The sequence below is a fragment of the Poromitra crassiceps genome (genome assembly GCF_964638095.1).
Source record: "Poromitra crassiceps genome assembly, chromosome: 23".
NCBI classification, from domain to species: Eukaryota; Metazoa; Chordata; class Actinopteri; order Beryciformes; family Melamphaidae; genus Poromitra; species Poromitra crassiceps.
The window spans coordinates 18301265-18318613 of record NC_139639.1 but is presented as its reverse complement, the minus strand read 5'-3'; the positions used below and the strand labels follow the sequence as shown (position 1 = coordinate 18318613).

At 44.6% G+C, this 17349-nt stretch overlaps 1 protein-coding gene across 2 annotated transcripts; it reads left to right on the top strand.

Annotated features, from left to right (window-relative positions):
• Nucleotides 1-1007: 1007 nt before the first annotated feature.
• On the top strand, nucleotides 1008-16461 carry slc7a8b (solute carrier family 7 member 8b). 2 transcript variants are annotated; one of them, XM_083659510.1, is made up of 12 exons: nucleotides 1008-1130; nucleotides 1699-1897; nucleotides 5600-5804; nucleotides 7071-7222; nucleotides 8532-8657; nucleotides 10002-10155; nucleotides 11615-11738; nucleotides 11955-12061; nucleotides 13922-14018; nucleotides 14199-14348; nucleotides 14652-14829; nucleotides 15778-16461. In XM_083659510.1, exons 2-12 carry the CDS (start codon nucleotides 1750-1752, stop codon nucleotides 15903-15905), a joined length of 1569 nt encoding a protein of 522 aa, XP_083515636.1. In that variant the 5' UTR covers nucleotides 1008-1130; nucleotides 1699-1749; the 3' UTR covers nucleotides 15906-16461. The 2 variants fall into 2 exon arrangements, with proteins under 2 accessions (XP_083515636.1, XP_083515637.1); XM_083659511.1 differs by lacking the exons at nucleotides 1008-1130; nucleotides 1699-1897 and adding an exon at nucleotides 3681-3746.
• Nucleotides 16462-17349: the final 888 nt, after the last annotated feature.

Below are 17349 nucleotides of genomic sequence, written 5' to 3'. Positions count from 1 at the left end.
AGCTCCTTACAGGTGATTGCCATAGATTTAATGGGCTAAATCCAAACTGGACACATTTACACTACACACTTGTTTCTGTATCAGTGCAACTGTCAAAATCAATTCAGCTCTCCTAGACGCTGCAAAAGCACCTAACATGCTTCTCAGTCACAGCTGTCAGGGGCCTGTTCAACATGATGTAATTACAGTATGAGTATATCTGGTTCCTCCAGAACCTCTCATTCTCCAATGTGCTGTTTTATTTGAACGTTGGGCCCACTTTATAAGCACGTAACCTGCTTGCCAGATTTAGAACAAATAGTTCACTACATTACTTGTCTGCTCTTGAAGACCCGCAAACACTCCCCATGTCGTCTTATCATGTAGAAACACGCCCTTCTTGGCACATATCTAAGAAGCTGCAGTTGCTGAAGAAGAGGCCTAGCCACCGAGCTAAATTAGGATTTAAATGTTTTGTCAGCCTTTGCATTTGTAGCATTACAACAAGGAAATGTCATAAATAAAATGTAATAAGGGCTGCACAGCATAGTGAGCTCATGGATGTGACAGAAAATGTAGGCTACCAAACAGGCCTATTATAATTTGAATATATGTACTCAGCTCCTCGGAGTGCAGTGCCTTAGTGTGACTTGCTATGGCTTTTATATAATAACAGATTTAGTTATAAAATTCTTCTGTTTGAATTTGAATTGCAAAAGGAAATAAAAAAAATGCGTGTGTGTGTGTGTGTGTGTGTGTGTGACGACCTTCATTCAAGTAGCCTATTTTTTTTTAATACTATAGTAGCTACATATTAGTAGGCTTATATCCTAAATGTATTTGATCTCAAATAAATAAATGACTTTTGAAATGACTACAATTTTTAAATCTGCATTTACAAACACTTTACTTTATGTTTGTGAGGGCGGGGCTTGAGGCATGTTGACAGTTTGGGACGCGCTGATTGGTCGTAAATAACAAGCTTTTCCATTTCCCGTAGACGGTGTCAGCTGCGAGTCTTTTGTTATCCTGCTCGCGGACAGCCGAGCCGACAGAAATAATGCTGAACATGCAGTCCGTCACTTAGCAGGCACTTCTCAAGTGGAAATATATACATTGTTTCCAAGTCGCCGCAACTGAAAAGGTGACAGGTGAGTGTCCGTTTTATGAATTGCCTCAATTTAGAAACAAAAGTAACTACATTTTGGAGGGTCATATTGTTCGGTGTAATTGCAAATCCTGGGTTAACCCTCCACAATACTGTAGTGTTAAAGCACAGAAGTTCACCCATTACTGACCAGTTTGGTTTCTTAAAATTAGTTGCCACATTTTGTACACACTCACATGGTTTCAAGTCTGTGGCCTATCTGCTCATTTCAGATCCGCTTAGGTGACAGTGGGCGTTGCACTCATTGAATTATTAATGCTGTAATGTCGTTTCTAATTATAGCACCGCTGTAGCCAACATAAGAAGGGGGGGGGGGGGGGGCACTGGCATCAGCACGTTTGACATTCAGAAGCATTGTTGCTATAGTAGCAAGAGTTGTAGGACAAAGGGGGAATTGTGTTTTTTGAGAATGTCACTCGAATAGCATCTTTCATACTGTGTCAGATAGTAAAGTAATGAAACAGGGTTTTTTCTTCCAACAAAACTCTGGTAGCCTGCCTTAGCCTTAAATTTGTGTAAACGTGTAAGTTTGTTTACTGGTTTGTGGGCAGAGCGGTGTCACCTGTCAAAGGGGGGGATATTGGAGAGAGGAGGAACTCAGGATGACCGCGGGTCCAAGGAAGCGGAGCAGCAGCAGCGGCCAGTCGGAGCCCGGAGACTCCCAGTCTGATGCCGGGGAAGAGGCAGGCAGCTCCGGGGTGGCTCTGAAGAAGGAGATCGGCCTGGGTAGCGCCTGTGGTATTATAGTGGGTAAGTCGATCCAGCCATGTGCTGGCCTGTTCCCAATATGTCACCATGCAGTAAGTAGGTTTAGTGGTGAGAAAATGTGGGTGAGCCATGACTTCCAGTCAGCGAGCATCACAAAGCAACCACCAGTCTGAGGAAAAATAAATTACATTTGAAGAAAAAACAATAATTATTTATCTCTGGAACAATTGTCAGACTAAAATGGTTGATAAACTGAGTTAACCTGGGTTTGCATCCTTTATAGAGCGGGTCTCAACCTTTTTCAGGTCCATAGAGACAGTCCGCATGTCTGGGAACGCCCATACAGGCTCTAGGAACGCCCACAATAGACGCTGGGTTAGCCTGGGGGCGGGGTCAGGGTGGGGTAAATTCCCCCGTTCTATCCATTCAGCAAAGTTAGAATTTAGCTGATAGCCCAGCCCAGGCAGACACGATCGGGGATTTAACCACCGCAGTAAACGCACATCTGAGCAGACGTCTTGTGTTCTGCTCTAGAACCCCCAAACATGTAGTTTAGAGCCGCAGCACCGTCTTTTGGTGAGTCAGCCCATGAGATGGCGCAGTCGGTAGCGCTGTCGCCTCACAGTCAGAAGGTCCTGAGTTTGATTCTCGCCTGGGACACTGTGGGCGCTGTGGTTGTGTTCCCCCCCATATCTTCAGTGCCTACTGCCCAGGTGGGGTATCTCGTCGTAAGGGCCTTTCTCTCTGTGTGGAGTTTGCATGTTCTCCCCGTACCCCCCAGGGGCTTCCTCCGTATATAACCCCCCCACTAAAAACATGCAGAAGATCAGATCGTCATCGTCATCCGACCAGTGACGACAACATCCGAAGTTGGTCCCCGGGCGCTGTACGAGAAAGCGACCACTGCTCCTGGCCTGCCCCTCGGAGGAAAGGACATGCCTGGATGGGTTAAATGCAGAGGACACTTTTCACCGGCCACCGTCAGCATGAGTGTGTTGTGGCTGCATGCATGTATTGGGGTGTTCGTGTGACAATAAAAGACGGGCTTGTCCGTTACGAGAGAGAGAGATATATCGGCGGTTTTACCCCACTCGTGCGCCAACCATTTAACATTTTGTGGGCGTTCCCAGACATGCGGACTGTCTCTATGACCTGAACTGACGCAAGACCATGGACCCCCATTTCATAAGATTTTGTCCCAGGGTCCCCCATCTGATAAGATGTTTGCTTTTAGACATCTTATTACAGAAAGTGTATGAAACACATGACCAAAATAGTCATACTGTACATTCTGTCATTGTGTTACTTATGGATGGAATTATAGTGAAAATAATTGATTCCCCTTTTTGCTGGGGACCCACTGGAACATGCACCCTGAAGGAAACCTAGGAGTTTTTGAGAACTGCGTTGTAGCATAATGAACTTGATTCTGTGTCAACCACAAGTGAAAAATCCTGCAAGTTGTGGGCTGTCATGGCATGTTTTATGGTTATCTTCTTTCTAAAAACCTGACGAAGCCCTTGCTGGGCGAAACGTTGTTTGTGGTTGGAGGGGATCATTAAAGCATGGGACAGCATATACTGTGTGCGGACTTTTTTCGTTATATCTTCTTTCTTCTTATATAAAATTGAGTAAGTGGGTTCTGTCTGTTTACATTTTTGTCCCACTGATGATGTCACAGCACTGATGATGTCTATGAAATCATCAATTGATATCATCAGTGACGTCATTATTGACGAAAACATCTTATGACATCACTGATGAAGGCATAGGCACTGATGATGGCATAGACATTGTGACATCATCAGTGATGTTATATGCATTGTGACATCATCAGTGACAGTGAAGTCATCAGTGATGGGATTGTACACTGCACATGCCAATAGAGCAGGTGATTGTGCGCTGTACATGCCAATAGATCAGGCGAGGCCACGCAGCAGCCGAGCTGCGGGCAAGACCGCACAGCGGGCGACCCTAGGGGGCCCTAGTTGCCACAAAACTGACTTGAATGATGCAAATCATTCATTTTATTTGTTATCCAGTATTGTATTTGAAATGAATATAACATTCACAAGGTATTTGCTTGTTGGGGATGTCAGGCATGTTACTGAATTCGAGTGTGATCACCGACATTTGCATTGCACTGAACACTACCGGCTGTGAAATCTCTTCCCTATTGAATATTTATTTTTACCCTCAGCCTCTCTCTATCGAGTCTCTCTGTCTTGATTGCTCGCCAAATCTCCAGTGCACAAGCAGCATCGTACATCTTGCTCTCGCTCATTCAATGTCACTTTCATGCTTGCGGGGGATTCGCTGGCTGCCATCACACTTCCTCGGTCCCTCCTTGCCTCCCACACATGCAGCGAAAGTCGATAAAAAAGTAATCCCACTAATGCTCGCCCGCCGGTGTCACGATTGCAATTTCCATTACAATCCGTAGCAGCATGGATGAAGCACCATTCAGCAGGAAACCACCCGGACCCTGCACACTTTCTCCATTCACCCACATATGATTAATAGATCTTTATGGATAAAAGAGTGCAACGACTCATCATAACTCAGCACAGCACAGGTTAATCCATTTCTAAACATTTTAATTTCATTCTTTTGTTTGGCGTTTCACATTTCTTCCGGCTGTATCTCTTTCATTGAATCGCTGTACTGCGCAAACCAAAACGGAACATGGATTTTTACTGAGTGGAAGGGGTAATTATTGAATTATGGACACTACCCTTTCTCTTTTTTCAAGGGGGCTGAGTTAATGCTGTATGGGCGGGGGTTAGTTAATGCTGTATGGGAGAGAGTTAATGCTGTATGTGGGGAAAATCATTATCAGGCAGGCAAGACTATCACCAGCCTGAATTTGATCCTGACCGCAATAGCTTTGATATGGGCTGCTGAATGTGACCTTTATGAGAGAGAAACATCCATTTAGTATACTTGATATATCACAACTAATGCTGGCAGTGCTTCACAGTAGTCAAGCGAGAGGGGCAAATTAATTTTCCTAGGGTGATCCAGAACAGGAACTAGAGCTTTCACACTGAGCAGTAGTAGATGAGAGGGGATTTTCGAGTTGTTTCATGCGATTGGTCTGCAGTCAGGAAGCTGGGGAATAAGTGACAGGAAATGGTCACGTTCCGTTATAGTCCTCTTTCTGCTCTGCCGACGTTTCACATTTGTTTTCTTGTGCTCGTTTTTTCATGCCCTTGTTTTTCTCTCCCTGTTCATGAACATGTTATATCTGCAATACCGCCCTTCCTGATACAGATAACTGATGATGTAACTTTCCGTGCTTATTTTGTTAGGGTTTGTTTGAAATATTGCATGAATTACAGTAGTGATTCGCAAACTTTTTCATATCAAGGACCCCTAATTTAGTCCGCATTAGACCCATGGACCCCTACATTTACGAGATTCTTGTCTCAAAACTCAAATCTGAGAATATTTGTATTGTCAGATAATTATGATTTTGTCCAGAACTCCATGACTGTCTGTATTGTAGGCAGAGAGATAAGATCAAAACAGTCTTTCTTCTACATTCTCTAATCGTGTTAACTTTGTAAATTAAATCACGTTGAACAATTCATCAATTTGCTAGGGACCACCTGGAACCCCCTGAAGGGCCCCTGGTGGTCCCCGGACCTCACGTTGAGAACCACTGAATGACAGCATCAGTTCCTGGATGAGCGTTGTTTCTTAATCTGCTCTCTGTGCCTCTCTTGTTTTTCACTCTCCCAGGCAACATAATTGGATCGGGGATCTTCGTGAGTCCTAAGGGGGTTCTGGAGAACGCCGGCTCAGTGGGTCTGGCCATCATCGTGTGGGTCATCACTGGAGTCATCACTGCTATCGGTGCTCTCTGCTATGCCGAGCTGGGCGTGACCATCCCCAAGTCGGGGGGAGACTATGCCTACGTCAAGGATATCTTTGGCGGACTGGCTGGGTGAGAGAAAAATGAGACGAAAATGTTATCCCTTGTGATACCAATGCAGAAATTGGTTGGGTTCCCAGATTAATGAATGTTTGAGATTACATGAGATAGATTTTAAAATATGTCTCAAATGAATGTGGTTCTTGCGGTATCACCCCCCCCCCCCCCCCCCCCCAAAGGTGCCCAATCTGATGGCAGAGCTCTGCACATTGGTAGGCGCTACGGTCTCCCATTCAGAAGAGAAATTATCTCTGTGAATCATGCTTTCTTGGGCCAACGTGGGCCGACCAGAATCATAGTTAATATCCCTACGTGCACATGCCCCAGTGTGGTCAGGAGGATCAGCGCCACCGGAAGAAACGTGTACAGGAGTGTCTGCAGCCACTGAGGAGCCAGTGCATCTCGACCCGGGGGGAGGGGGGTCCCTTCCTGTAGCGAGAAGACCATAAGAGAGTGCACATTTTCCGTTGAGGCGAACAGATTGACGGTGGCCTTACCGAACCGACCTGTTCCACAACCTCGCGAGCGCAGTCGCATTCTCTCAGTATTCCCAGGATGTGCGTTCCTCTGAGAGACGCACCTGAACGCTGCTCCATGACAGCAGGCTGTGAGACAGAGAGAGGAGGGGAAGAGAGCGCCCCGTTTGTGCAATTATGCGCAAAGAATCAGATTCTTTCTTTTTACTGGTTTGATATTCAAAAGTAGGTAGGCCCCCCGGCACTACCGGTTCCGCAGCCTATGGGGATTATGCTACATGAAAGCACCCTCAGAAATTGACAAAGTTCTAGTGAGCCTTTTGTAATTAATCTCACTCACACACACACACACACACACACACACACACACACACACACACGCACGCACACACGTGTGCACACACACACACACACACACACCACACGCACACACACACGCACGCACGCACGCACGCACAGTCACATTGTAACACTGCCTCCTAAATAGCCATGCACACATTACAATAACAACCCCTTGTAGTGTAGTTGTGTATTCCCAACAACCCCAGGACGTCACTGACCCAGTTCTGCTCATCTCTCTTGTCTTTCACAACAATGCACTAGTGCACATTACATTATAGAGTAATGCAACATTTAGTCGATATGCTAATGTGGCAATTAGTGCTTTTTGTTGTCCTACTCCATTTTGCTTTAGTGTGTGTGTGTGTGTGTGTGTGTGTGTGTGCGCGTGCGTGCGCTTGCGTGCGTGTGACATGAGTGTGTTGCTATGTCTCATTAACGTGCTTCCTGCGTTGTCGCCCAGGTTCCTGCGTCTGTGGATCGCGGTGCTGGTTATCTACCCCACCAACCAGGCTGTGATCGCCCTCACCTTCTCAAACTACATCCTGCAGCCGCTCTTCCCCACCTGCCTCCCCCCGGGCCCCGCCCTCCGCCTGCTGGCCGCCGTCTGCCTGCGTGAGTCAGAAAATTGAGCCGCATTTTGTAAGATTAGATTGCAGTGATTGCATTTTGCCTGCTGAAGTCTTCAGTATGGCGACAGATACAGTCCATGCCATGATACAGCGTAGTGAGGCCCTGGTGAACGTTGAGCCCATTTTCAAATTTGCACAGATGGCAGCGAGAGATGGCTGTTTGAAAAACAAACGGAAATGATGTGACGTCAATAAACGGCACACACGCGCTTATCAACCTGGCAGGTCTGTGGTGCTTAGAGGGATGAGAGAGACAAGCATCCAGTGAGACCAGCTTTCCCTGGATGGTCATTTAGGAGAGCGTTTTATATTTTGCTGTTAACGTTTTGATTTGTTTTGCCTAAAACCAGAATTTCATTTTGGCATCTACAGTGTCTCAATTAGGGGGATGACATGCTCTTCTGTGTTGCAGCTGCACTTTGTGATGAACATCTGTCTTTTTTACATTAAACTCTTGCCTATCCATTGTTAAGGGTTGTTGAACACAATATTGTTGTAGAGCACAATAGCCTGCAAAATCTCTCTGTGCGAATGAGTGTTTTTAGTATTGTCATAAACGCTATCACATAATGTATTGTCTTGATATTAAAATGCGCAGAATTTACATGAGCCGCCCTAGACAGCTGTGAAAGAGAAGAAAAATAACTTTGGCTTTAAAAGCAATCCTCTGAAAACATCTGTCTCCTGCAGTGCTTCCCTGTGGAAATCTATTGAACACACCGAAGCATAATTTTACCTGACATGTTTGTGTCACATCTCCCTGTTTCAACCTGCAGCCCACAGAGACGAGCTAGTCAGTGTCAGCATGAGATGTTCTGCAGCTCACTCTGGCAGCTTCTGAACAGTCCCATTAGTGTAGATTATAGCGTAGTTATAGGTACTCGGGGCCATTTGACCAGGTTTCACTGCTCGAGTGACATGATACATCACATCAATACGTAATTAGGGCAATTACCTAATTAAAAAATCAGGCTCAGTCAGGTCACCCGCACAGGTGCTCTTTACACGTCCTAAAAGTTTCAGGCCGATCGCACGTAAAATGATTTGCTTGCATCTATGTTTACCCGGCCTTTTCAACACAAAATGGCCGCTGTGAAAAGGGCCCAATAGAGAGACGGAGAGAGAGAGCAGCAGGTGAACCTGGCAGCATTCTGCAGGCCTCTGGTACAAGTGATGTCTGTCATGTCTATTGAATCCTTCGCCCACCTTGTAGATCACACAAATGTGACTGTAACTTCTGGTATAATGGGAACCTATTGTTGGTTTATCATGTGTCCTCTTCCTGTCCTCAGTGCTGTTGACGTGGGTGAACTGCCACAGCGTGCGCTGGGCCACGCGGGTCCAGGATGTCTTCACCACTGGCAAGCTTCTGGCGTTGGGCCTCATCATAGTCATGGGAATCGTCCAGGTCTGCAAAGGTAGATTGACTTGGCTGGTCCAGTCTGTCTCTCTCACTCGCTCTCAACTTCTCTCTCCATCTCTCTCTCCGTCGATGTCTTTTATCTCGCAAGACACGATTCCAAAATGGCAAAAAATGGACGGCGGACTGTTGCCGTTGGAGAGGAAATGCTTTAGCTACCATCACAATACAGTCCCCCTTGTGCCTCCCACGGGATTTCAGTGATCCCAACGTGAAAGAGGGATTAGAGTAACTCATAGCTCTTCATCCCGCTCATAATCCCCAGCGACACTCTACACAGCCACACTCTACACAGCTACAGTGCCAAACCCAGCCAACCAAGCCGTGCTCACTCGTACGACTTAGCCGCCTCACATCCTGCTTTATGTGGGAAGAGAGCTGGACATGCAGCCCATCACAGGCACTTTGTCTGCCCTTTGATGTGATCTTGTGTTGATTCTCACTTCTTATCTGTGCCCAGTTAAACATACTGTATCACAGTGATCCTCAAACTTGTTTGGCTTCACAAAGCCCCCCATTCCCTGATTTCTGAATCCAAGTACCCCATTTACCCGACTACAACATTTTGCTTAGAAAACTGCAAGAGAAAACTATAGCATAATGATGCAATGAATGAATGCTAATAACCCACCTTTTGAAGACTATAACATTACAAAATAAGAAATGGAGTGAAAGAGTTGCAATTAGTGCCCCGTGAGCAGATTTATTTTAACATTGAATTTATTTTCATGATTTAGTCTTACATTTTTCCATTTCCAAATACCCCATGTGGTACCTCCACATACCGCTAGGGGTACACGTACCCCAGTTTTGGAACCACTGCTGTATCAATAATGAAACCCAAGATGAGGATTTGTGGTTCAAAGCATGGGGAACATGACAGAGCTTGTTAAAATCCAATTCAGTCAATATCAGTAGGATGTTTATAGCTGAGTTGACTATAACAGGGTAATCGTAGCTTTCAGCGATTTGAATCCCTTTTAAGACCATCTTAATGTAGTTGGAATAAAACTTCAACAATTGTTCAACATAAATACATCTCAAAACTAAAGAAAAACACCCGACCATTCGGAATATAAGTCTCCGTAACCAGGTGGTTTTCCTGGTAGATGGTATTTTTTAAGACTTCTGCAACTGTAATTAAGACTTAAAAGGCTACAGTTTAATTGTATTTAAGACATTTTAAATGCTTTGACTGAATGTAGATAGTTCAGTGTGAGACTGTTGAAGGACCTTCAGACACTGTAAAAGCAGATGGCATCTGGTGCCATCTGCTGCTCAGGTTGTGGTGGTGCATGACAGCAGGTGCTATAGATGAAGCTGGGTCATGTTTTGGTCTCAGGTCACTATTACTGGTTGGAGCCAGTGCACGCCTTCGAGACCTTCCGAGACTACGATGTCGGCCTGATCGCGCTGGCCTTCCTCCAAGGTTCCTTTGCATACGGAGGCTGGAACTTCCTCAATTACGTCACGGAGGAGCTGGTCGACCCATACAGGTGAAACACACACACACACACACACACACACACACACACACACACACACACACACACACACACACGCACACACACACTGTCTGGAAGCTTTTGCTCATGTGACTTCTGCCAGTTGCACATAGGGTTCTTGTGCACAATTTTTGTGCTTGCAACTAAATCCAAACAAAAAGTTATGGTTTGAGAGGTTCTGAAACTTCTTCATGTCAAGGACCCCTTAACTGACACAGTTTAGAGTCTAGACTGGTCTAAAAATGGTCTAAACTTTAGACCGGCGATCCTCAAAGTCCGGACTCCGGTCCGCATCCGGACCGAGACGCCGTCCTATCCGGACCGAGCCCTATAACCTACAATCATTGATAACTTACATTTTCACGGAGCTTTTCTATTTTAACCGGCACATGCTTTTCTAATCTTTACGGTAATACTGGTTCATCTGCCAGGAAGCTCACAGACCAATGAATGCGCTGTAAATCATCGCACCGTGATGCTACTCGGCCAATCAAATAAGCGAATCGTTTCTCCCTGTCGTTTCCTAGTGCTGCTGTGAGAGTGACACATGGACGGAGGGGATGATAGAAGTAATTTCATATGGCGTGGTCAAAACAAATGACTCTTACATGTCCATTCATTGTTCTTACGGGCAGTTCAAAACCAGTATGTCTCGGTTGAAGTGCGATCCGATCCTGACCTGTCTATGGAAGCGCCACACATGAGCAAGCACACACACACCAGCGCGCACACACATTCACTTGCCCGACGGAGAAGTTTGCATTGGGAACGCTCGACAGACAGACACAGACAGACAGAGGGGGCAGACGGATAGATTGATATATATATGGATGGATGGATAGATAGATAGATAGACAGATAGATAGATAGATAGATAGATAGATAGATAGCTCACTTCTCTAAAGAGAAAAGGTGGAGCTGGAATGTGTGTATCGCCGCTGTGTAGAGGACGTTGGCTTGATTTAACAGTCAGTTGTATACAGACATTGTACCATTAAGCTACTTTAGTCATTGAGTTCAATGGCACTGAATCATAATGCAAGCTACGTTACAATGTTCCGGACCTTTGCTTAAGGAAATTTTCTCGAACTGGACCTCTTTGAATTTTAATTGAGTGCCCCTGCTTTAGACCATCATACTGACTGAAGCCCTCCAGCCGCAGAATTTGTTCCCATTAGCTTTTTTCACCTCAGCCGCAAGTGCAAGCAAAACATTAACAAGGGCCCCGGCACTGGAACACCTAAATGGATTGGAAGTTGGAAACCCTCATTAATGTTTGCTTGCACCAATGTTACTTCCTGCCTTTTAGACACAAAATGGCTGCTGGTGAAAAAGGCCCATACGGTGCACCACTGTATGGCATGTAGCACCCCAGCAGATGGGACAAGGCGAGATGAAAGCGCTGCCATGTTGTAGTGATTTTTTGTCTACCTCGTCCTTCGTCCTCCAGGAACCTGCCCCGGGCCATCTTTATCTCCATCCCCCTGGTCACCTTCGTCTACGTCTTCGCCAACATGGCCTACATCACGGCCATGAGCCCCCAGGAGCTGCTGGCCTCCAACGCTGTGGCAGTGGTGAGAACAGACACACAGTCAACCACAGCATCAGAACGAATGAGCCATTTATGCATGTAGAGCCCATCATTGTCGCATAATGCTTGTAACGCATAGTCTCTGTCTGTTACATGTCATTCTGAAATGTCTTGATTAGTTGCTACTATTTTAGTAGGTGTTTGCCATTTTCTCCTCCTCTTCTCTCTGTCTCTCTGCTCCTAACACTCTCACTCCCAGACATTTGGAGAGAAGCTGCTATGGGAGGCTGTATCATGGATCATGCCCATCTCTGTGGCGCTCTCCACCTTCGGGGGGGTCAATGGCTCCCTCTTCACATCCTCGCGGTCAGTTTGTGCCCCCCCCCCCCCATGTCTCCTCCTCCATCCTCTCTTGTTTCCCTCTCTTTGCAGCTTCTGTGCGTACTGTGCTTTTTCAGATATCTCATTTTCCATGCATACATTTTTGTCTATGTCCTCCATTGGAAAATTATATTGTCTAGTGCAGTGGTTTTCAAAGTCTGAGACTGTGGGCCTCCCCCAAGACAAAGATTGGAAAAAGGCACCCCCCTCGCTCAACTCCTGGATGCCTGTGGCATCGTGATTATGTTATTGATCCCATAAGCAGTCAACAACAATATTGCTGCCGGCCTACACCAAATGCATACATTTTTTGGGGGAAATAGTAAAATTCCACAAAACTACTGTATCTCTGGACTAGCTCTTTAACATTTAGGCTGTTCTATGTGATCTCCTTTTGATAACAAATGTAATATTTTTTCACTTCCATTCACTGAGCCTCCCCTGAAACTGCTTGGAGTTCCCCTGGGGAGGCCCGCCTCCCACTTTGAAAATCCCTGGTCTAGTGCAGTGTTGTGGTCATTGTGCATTAATTGACCTTTCCTAAGCCCCGCCCCTCTGTCAGAACCTAGGTCAACTTTCATGTGTAGAGAGCAGCAGCGGTTTTGGTGTGTAGTGTGTACCCTGTCTGATGATTAAAATTAGCATGAACCATAAAACACAGAAGTCAGAAACATTAAAACGGGGGGGGGGGGGGGGGGGGTTACGGATTTCATAGGGCCCTAGATGACAAATTAGTAGGCAGATATGGTTGGTTAGGGTGGCTTTTGTTTTGCGGTAAAAGTGGCTTTCCTATTGACTTTGTCCTGCCAGTGAGGCTCTCATGGAGAAAATAGTGAGGATCACTGGTCTCTAGAGAGAAGTTTGATTATGGGAAGTTGGAAAATTATATTGTCTCAAAGGATATTTGACAGCAGATCCCAGTCCCACTCTGCTGACTCAGCTTTACTCCGGATCTGCCCATCCATCACCTTAGTGTAAATCTGCACTCATACTCCCTTTTGACAGACCTCTTTATTGATGAAAACAGAACTCATACTGTACAATTCACAGTTTCTGACAGCATTATCACCACTATATTTCATTGAGAGACTGAAACGGACAGCCATTCCACAAAGGGGAAAAAGTATGAATTTAACAGTGCCATACCAACACTACTCCATTCTATTTTTGTCTTGTCTGTCTTCGAGTAACATTATATCTGTATCCTTTCACTGCTATAAAAATATAGAAAGCATTGTATTTACCGTTGTACCATTTTTCTCAATGATGGTCAATTATTACTACTTAAAAGTAAAAAAAATAATCTCTTTATATATTTATATATATATATATATATATATATATATATATATATATATATATATATATATATATATATATATATATATAATTATTTATTAGTATTTCAAAGTAAATGAGCATATGATCAGAAATCCTTGGATATTAAAAATGACTACCGGTAATTGAAATCGGTTGAGAAATAAATGTTAGCTCTCCCGTTTACTTCCATTTGTTTACAGGGCAGGCTTGCCCGGACCACTATGGCGGCGACATTGACATATCGCAGCAACGCGCGAAAGCAGACAATGCAGCGGCTATGCTAGTTATGACCAGGTTATGACTAAGAGGTCTCTCTTACCCCCTGGTGGCAAAGCCTAGAAGAGTAGGCAACAGAAATACGGTAATATGGTAAATCTGTCCTGTCGTTGTCCCATACGAGAATGCTTATACGATTGCACTCATATCAAGTACACTCGGCAATCACTGACTGATCCAAGCATCACTGGTGGCCGGCGGGGGACAATATGTTTAGTATTTCTCTCTGTCTCTCTCTCTCTCTCTCAGGCTGTTCTTTGCTGGAGCGAGGGAAGGCCATCTTCCACGCCTGCTGGCCATGATTCATGTCGGCCGCTGCACCCCCATCCCGGCCCTGCTGTTCACTGTGAGTCCTACCACACACACACACACACACACACACACACACACACACACACACACACACACACACACACACACACACACACACACACACAATACTTGTTTACTCTTTGTCCTCTATGTGCCCCAAGTCTTCTTGCTGTGAAGAAATCATTACTACCCCCCCATGTCTCACCCCATTCAGTGTATCTCCACTCTGCTGATGCTGTGCACCAGTGACATTTACACCCTCATCAACTACGTGGGCTTCATCAACTACCTATTCTATGGCGTCACTGTCGCCGGGCAGATTGTGCTGCGCTTCCAACAGCCCAACATGTATCGACCTATCAAGGTAAAGACACTCTCAGACCAGCTTATTCGTTAGTTAGGGCTTTTGACTGGTTTATCAGCAATCCAAAGTTTCAATATTTAGATATATTTTGCATGTGACTTACAACATGTTTCGCTTTTGTTTGGGGTCTCTTTTGTATTGTAAAAATACAATTTAATTGAATTCAAATAAACTATCTAGAATGAAAAAGTGAATCCTGGAGCTTGGTGAAGTATACAGGATGTCAGGACTACATTGAAACTTGTGTGGAACTATTAAAGCTCCATGACTTCATTAGTGCCCTGACCGTTCCCCATCCTTCAGGTGAGCCTCATCTGGCCTGTGATCTACCTGCTGTTCTGGGCCTTCCTGTTGGTCTTCTCCCTCTACTCTGAGCCGGTGGTCTGTGGCATTGGTCTGGCCATCATGATGACCGGCGTCCCTGTATACTTCTTTGGAGTCTACTGGGAAAACAAGCCAGAGTGCTTTGACAGTACCATTGGTAAGGAACAGTCCAGTTATTTTAAATCAGAATCAGAATCACTTTTATTGCCACAATATGCAAGATTACATACAACGAATTTGTCTTAAAAAGTATGCAGCGTAGCGGTCATATCAATATTCAGAGATAAAAAGAAGATATCTAAAAGACAAAATGACAAAATTGCAAGTGCAGTCCTAAACAATATATACTGTACATGAATAGGGGTGGGAGGGGTCGGTCATGATTTTACGAGACCGCTTCAGCGCCCTGGCGGTGTGCAGGTCCTGAAGGAATGGCAGGCTGCATCCGACCACTTTCTCAGCACAGTGGATGATGCACTGCAATTTGTTAATGTCCTTGAGAGTGGCAGCAGCGTACCAGACTGTGATGGAGGCGGTAAGGATGGACTAAACGATGGAGGTGTAGAAGTGCACCATCTTTTCCTTTGGTATTTTGAATTTCTTCAGCTGCTGTACAAAGTACATCCTCTGTTGTGCCTTTTTGGAGAGAGCTCTGATGTTCAGCTCCCCTTTCAGGTCCTGATGATGGACCCCAAGTAGCAGGAGGACTCCAGTGTTAACTGGGGACCCAGGGTGATGGGGAGGGTGGGACTGTGTTCCTCCTGTAATCCACAATCATCTCCGCTGTCTTTTGAGCATTATAAATAAATAAAAAGGTTATGGAAGATTTTAGTAAGAACTAGATGAACCGTGTGACTTTAATTACAAGCCCTCGTTGGCTTGTGATTGGGCCGTTTGAAGCTAAACAAACCAAATACAACAAAGTAAACTTTTCCAGCAGTGAAGTGGATTCAGAAATTATGATAGGTAAGTACCCTGGATCTAGGCACAGACGATTGGTGGAAAGGATGTTTTAGTCGGGATGAATGCCAACAAGTGTCCTTCAAATGAGGAATTCCATTGCCGGTACAAAATTATTTCACCTGTCTTTGCCATTGCCTCCCAGGTAAGATGACCCATCTGTGCCAGAAGTTCTGTTTGGTGGTTTACCCCCTCATGGCGCAGAGGCCGGAGCCCTGTGTGCCTGCAGGGAAAGATGGAGAAGGGGAGGAAGAAAAGCCCATAAACAGCTGATTGAACACTTGCACAAACAGATGCAGACATTTTGCTCACACCCCACAGGGGCTGGAAGAAGAGGCCCGGAGAAGACTCCCAGAAAGAGGAAATGCAACACATTCACCTAACATAAACACTCAAGGAATATATTCTGTAGCACTGGATTGTCTGTCTCTTGAGGTGTTCTTTGACTGGCCTTAATCCTGAACACCACTGCCTCAGTGTAACTCTGCCTGGCAACAGGCGTTTTGAGATGCAATATCACTTATTTTGAACAGAAGTTATGACCCACATGGTCATTTTTCCTGTCTTCAAATTTGGATTTAAAAGTTTGAATTTTGTATTGTGTTTGATATTGTGTTGTTGTTTGTCTGTTGTTTATGATTTTGGTGGGGGGGGACTGGAAAACAACTTTTAATGTTCAAGTTCTATGTATTGTGCATATTATTATGTCATTTTCGTAACACTAACATGAAATGACTTTTCCTATTGGTTTGTTTTATTCTCATTGGATTCATCACATCTTTGTAATTTAAGTAAAATGTTATTGATAATTATGTCAAAATGTCTCATTTTGAAATACATGCAGCCAGAATAGGCTTTTGAGAGCAAATGGCGTGTTTGTTTCTGTTTTTATTGAGTGTAGATCTCTAAATGCTATAATGATCATGACGAGTTGCTCATTGGTTGATAAGTGAATGTTATATTTTATTTCCCTCTTCAAGCTCACATTGACTTGGCACCTCAGCCAGACCACATCAGTTCAAATTCTGACACTGACTGCAGGTGTACCATTCCTCTGAAATATTTGTCAATATCTTTTTAAAATATATCCTATTGATTGAATGATATGATACTGCAACATCCATCCTCCATTGCACCATCAATGCAGTTCTTTGTAAACAGCAATTCCCCCTATTTAAAAAAATATCCCTACTGTATCATCTTTAATACTATAGTCTGCAGTAGTCAGTGTGCGTTACTGTATAGTGACCTTATCATAGTATGTTTTTATTTATTTATTATTACTGTAGGATTTTGTGTGGCAACATTTACCTTCAGTATTTGCATGTAATTTGAAACTTTTGCTGTGGTATTTGTGTGGTGCCCCTCTACAACTGACTAGTTATCCTTAAAGGTCACGCTGCCTTGCACTGCCTTGTACGGTGGCGAGTTCTTCGGGCTGCAGACTGCATCCTTCATGCATATTTTATCCACCTGTTGGGATACCTGACGTAGAGGAGGCGGAGTCCACGCCCAGTGACAGATCTAATTACGGAAGTGATTGGTAGCGTTACCAAGATAGCCAGAATAAACCAAAATAAGAAAGGAAAATGTGCGAGTACGCCTTCAAAATAAAAGCATACACCTGTTAAAAAGCTATTTGGACGTGTAGTACAGAAGAAGTTAATCTAATCTAGGAATCTAATTTGCGTGTCTGTTTTGTCTGTAATTTTGCATT

Coding starts and splice junctions, on each gene's coding strand:
- slc7a8b (XM_083659510.1), top strand. CDS start 1,750: ATGACCGCGGGTCCAAGGAAGCGGAGCAGCAGCAGCGGCCAGTCGGAG. Junction 12,062..13,921: donor TCCCTCTTCACATCCTCGCG/GTCAGTTTGTGC, acceptor TCTCTCTCTCAG/GCTGTTCTTTGCTGGAGCGA. Junction 14,019..14,198: donor TCCCGGCCCTGCTGTTCACT/GTGAGTCCTACC, acceptor CACCCCATTCAG/TGTATCTCCACTCTGCTGAT.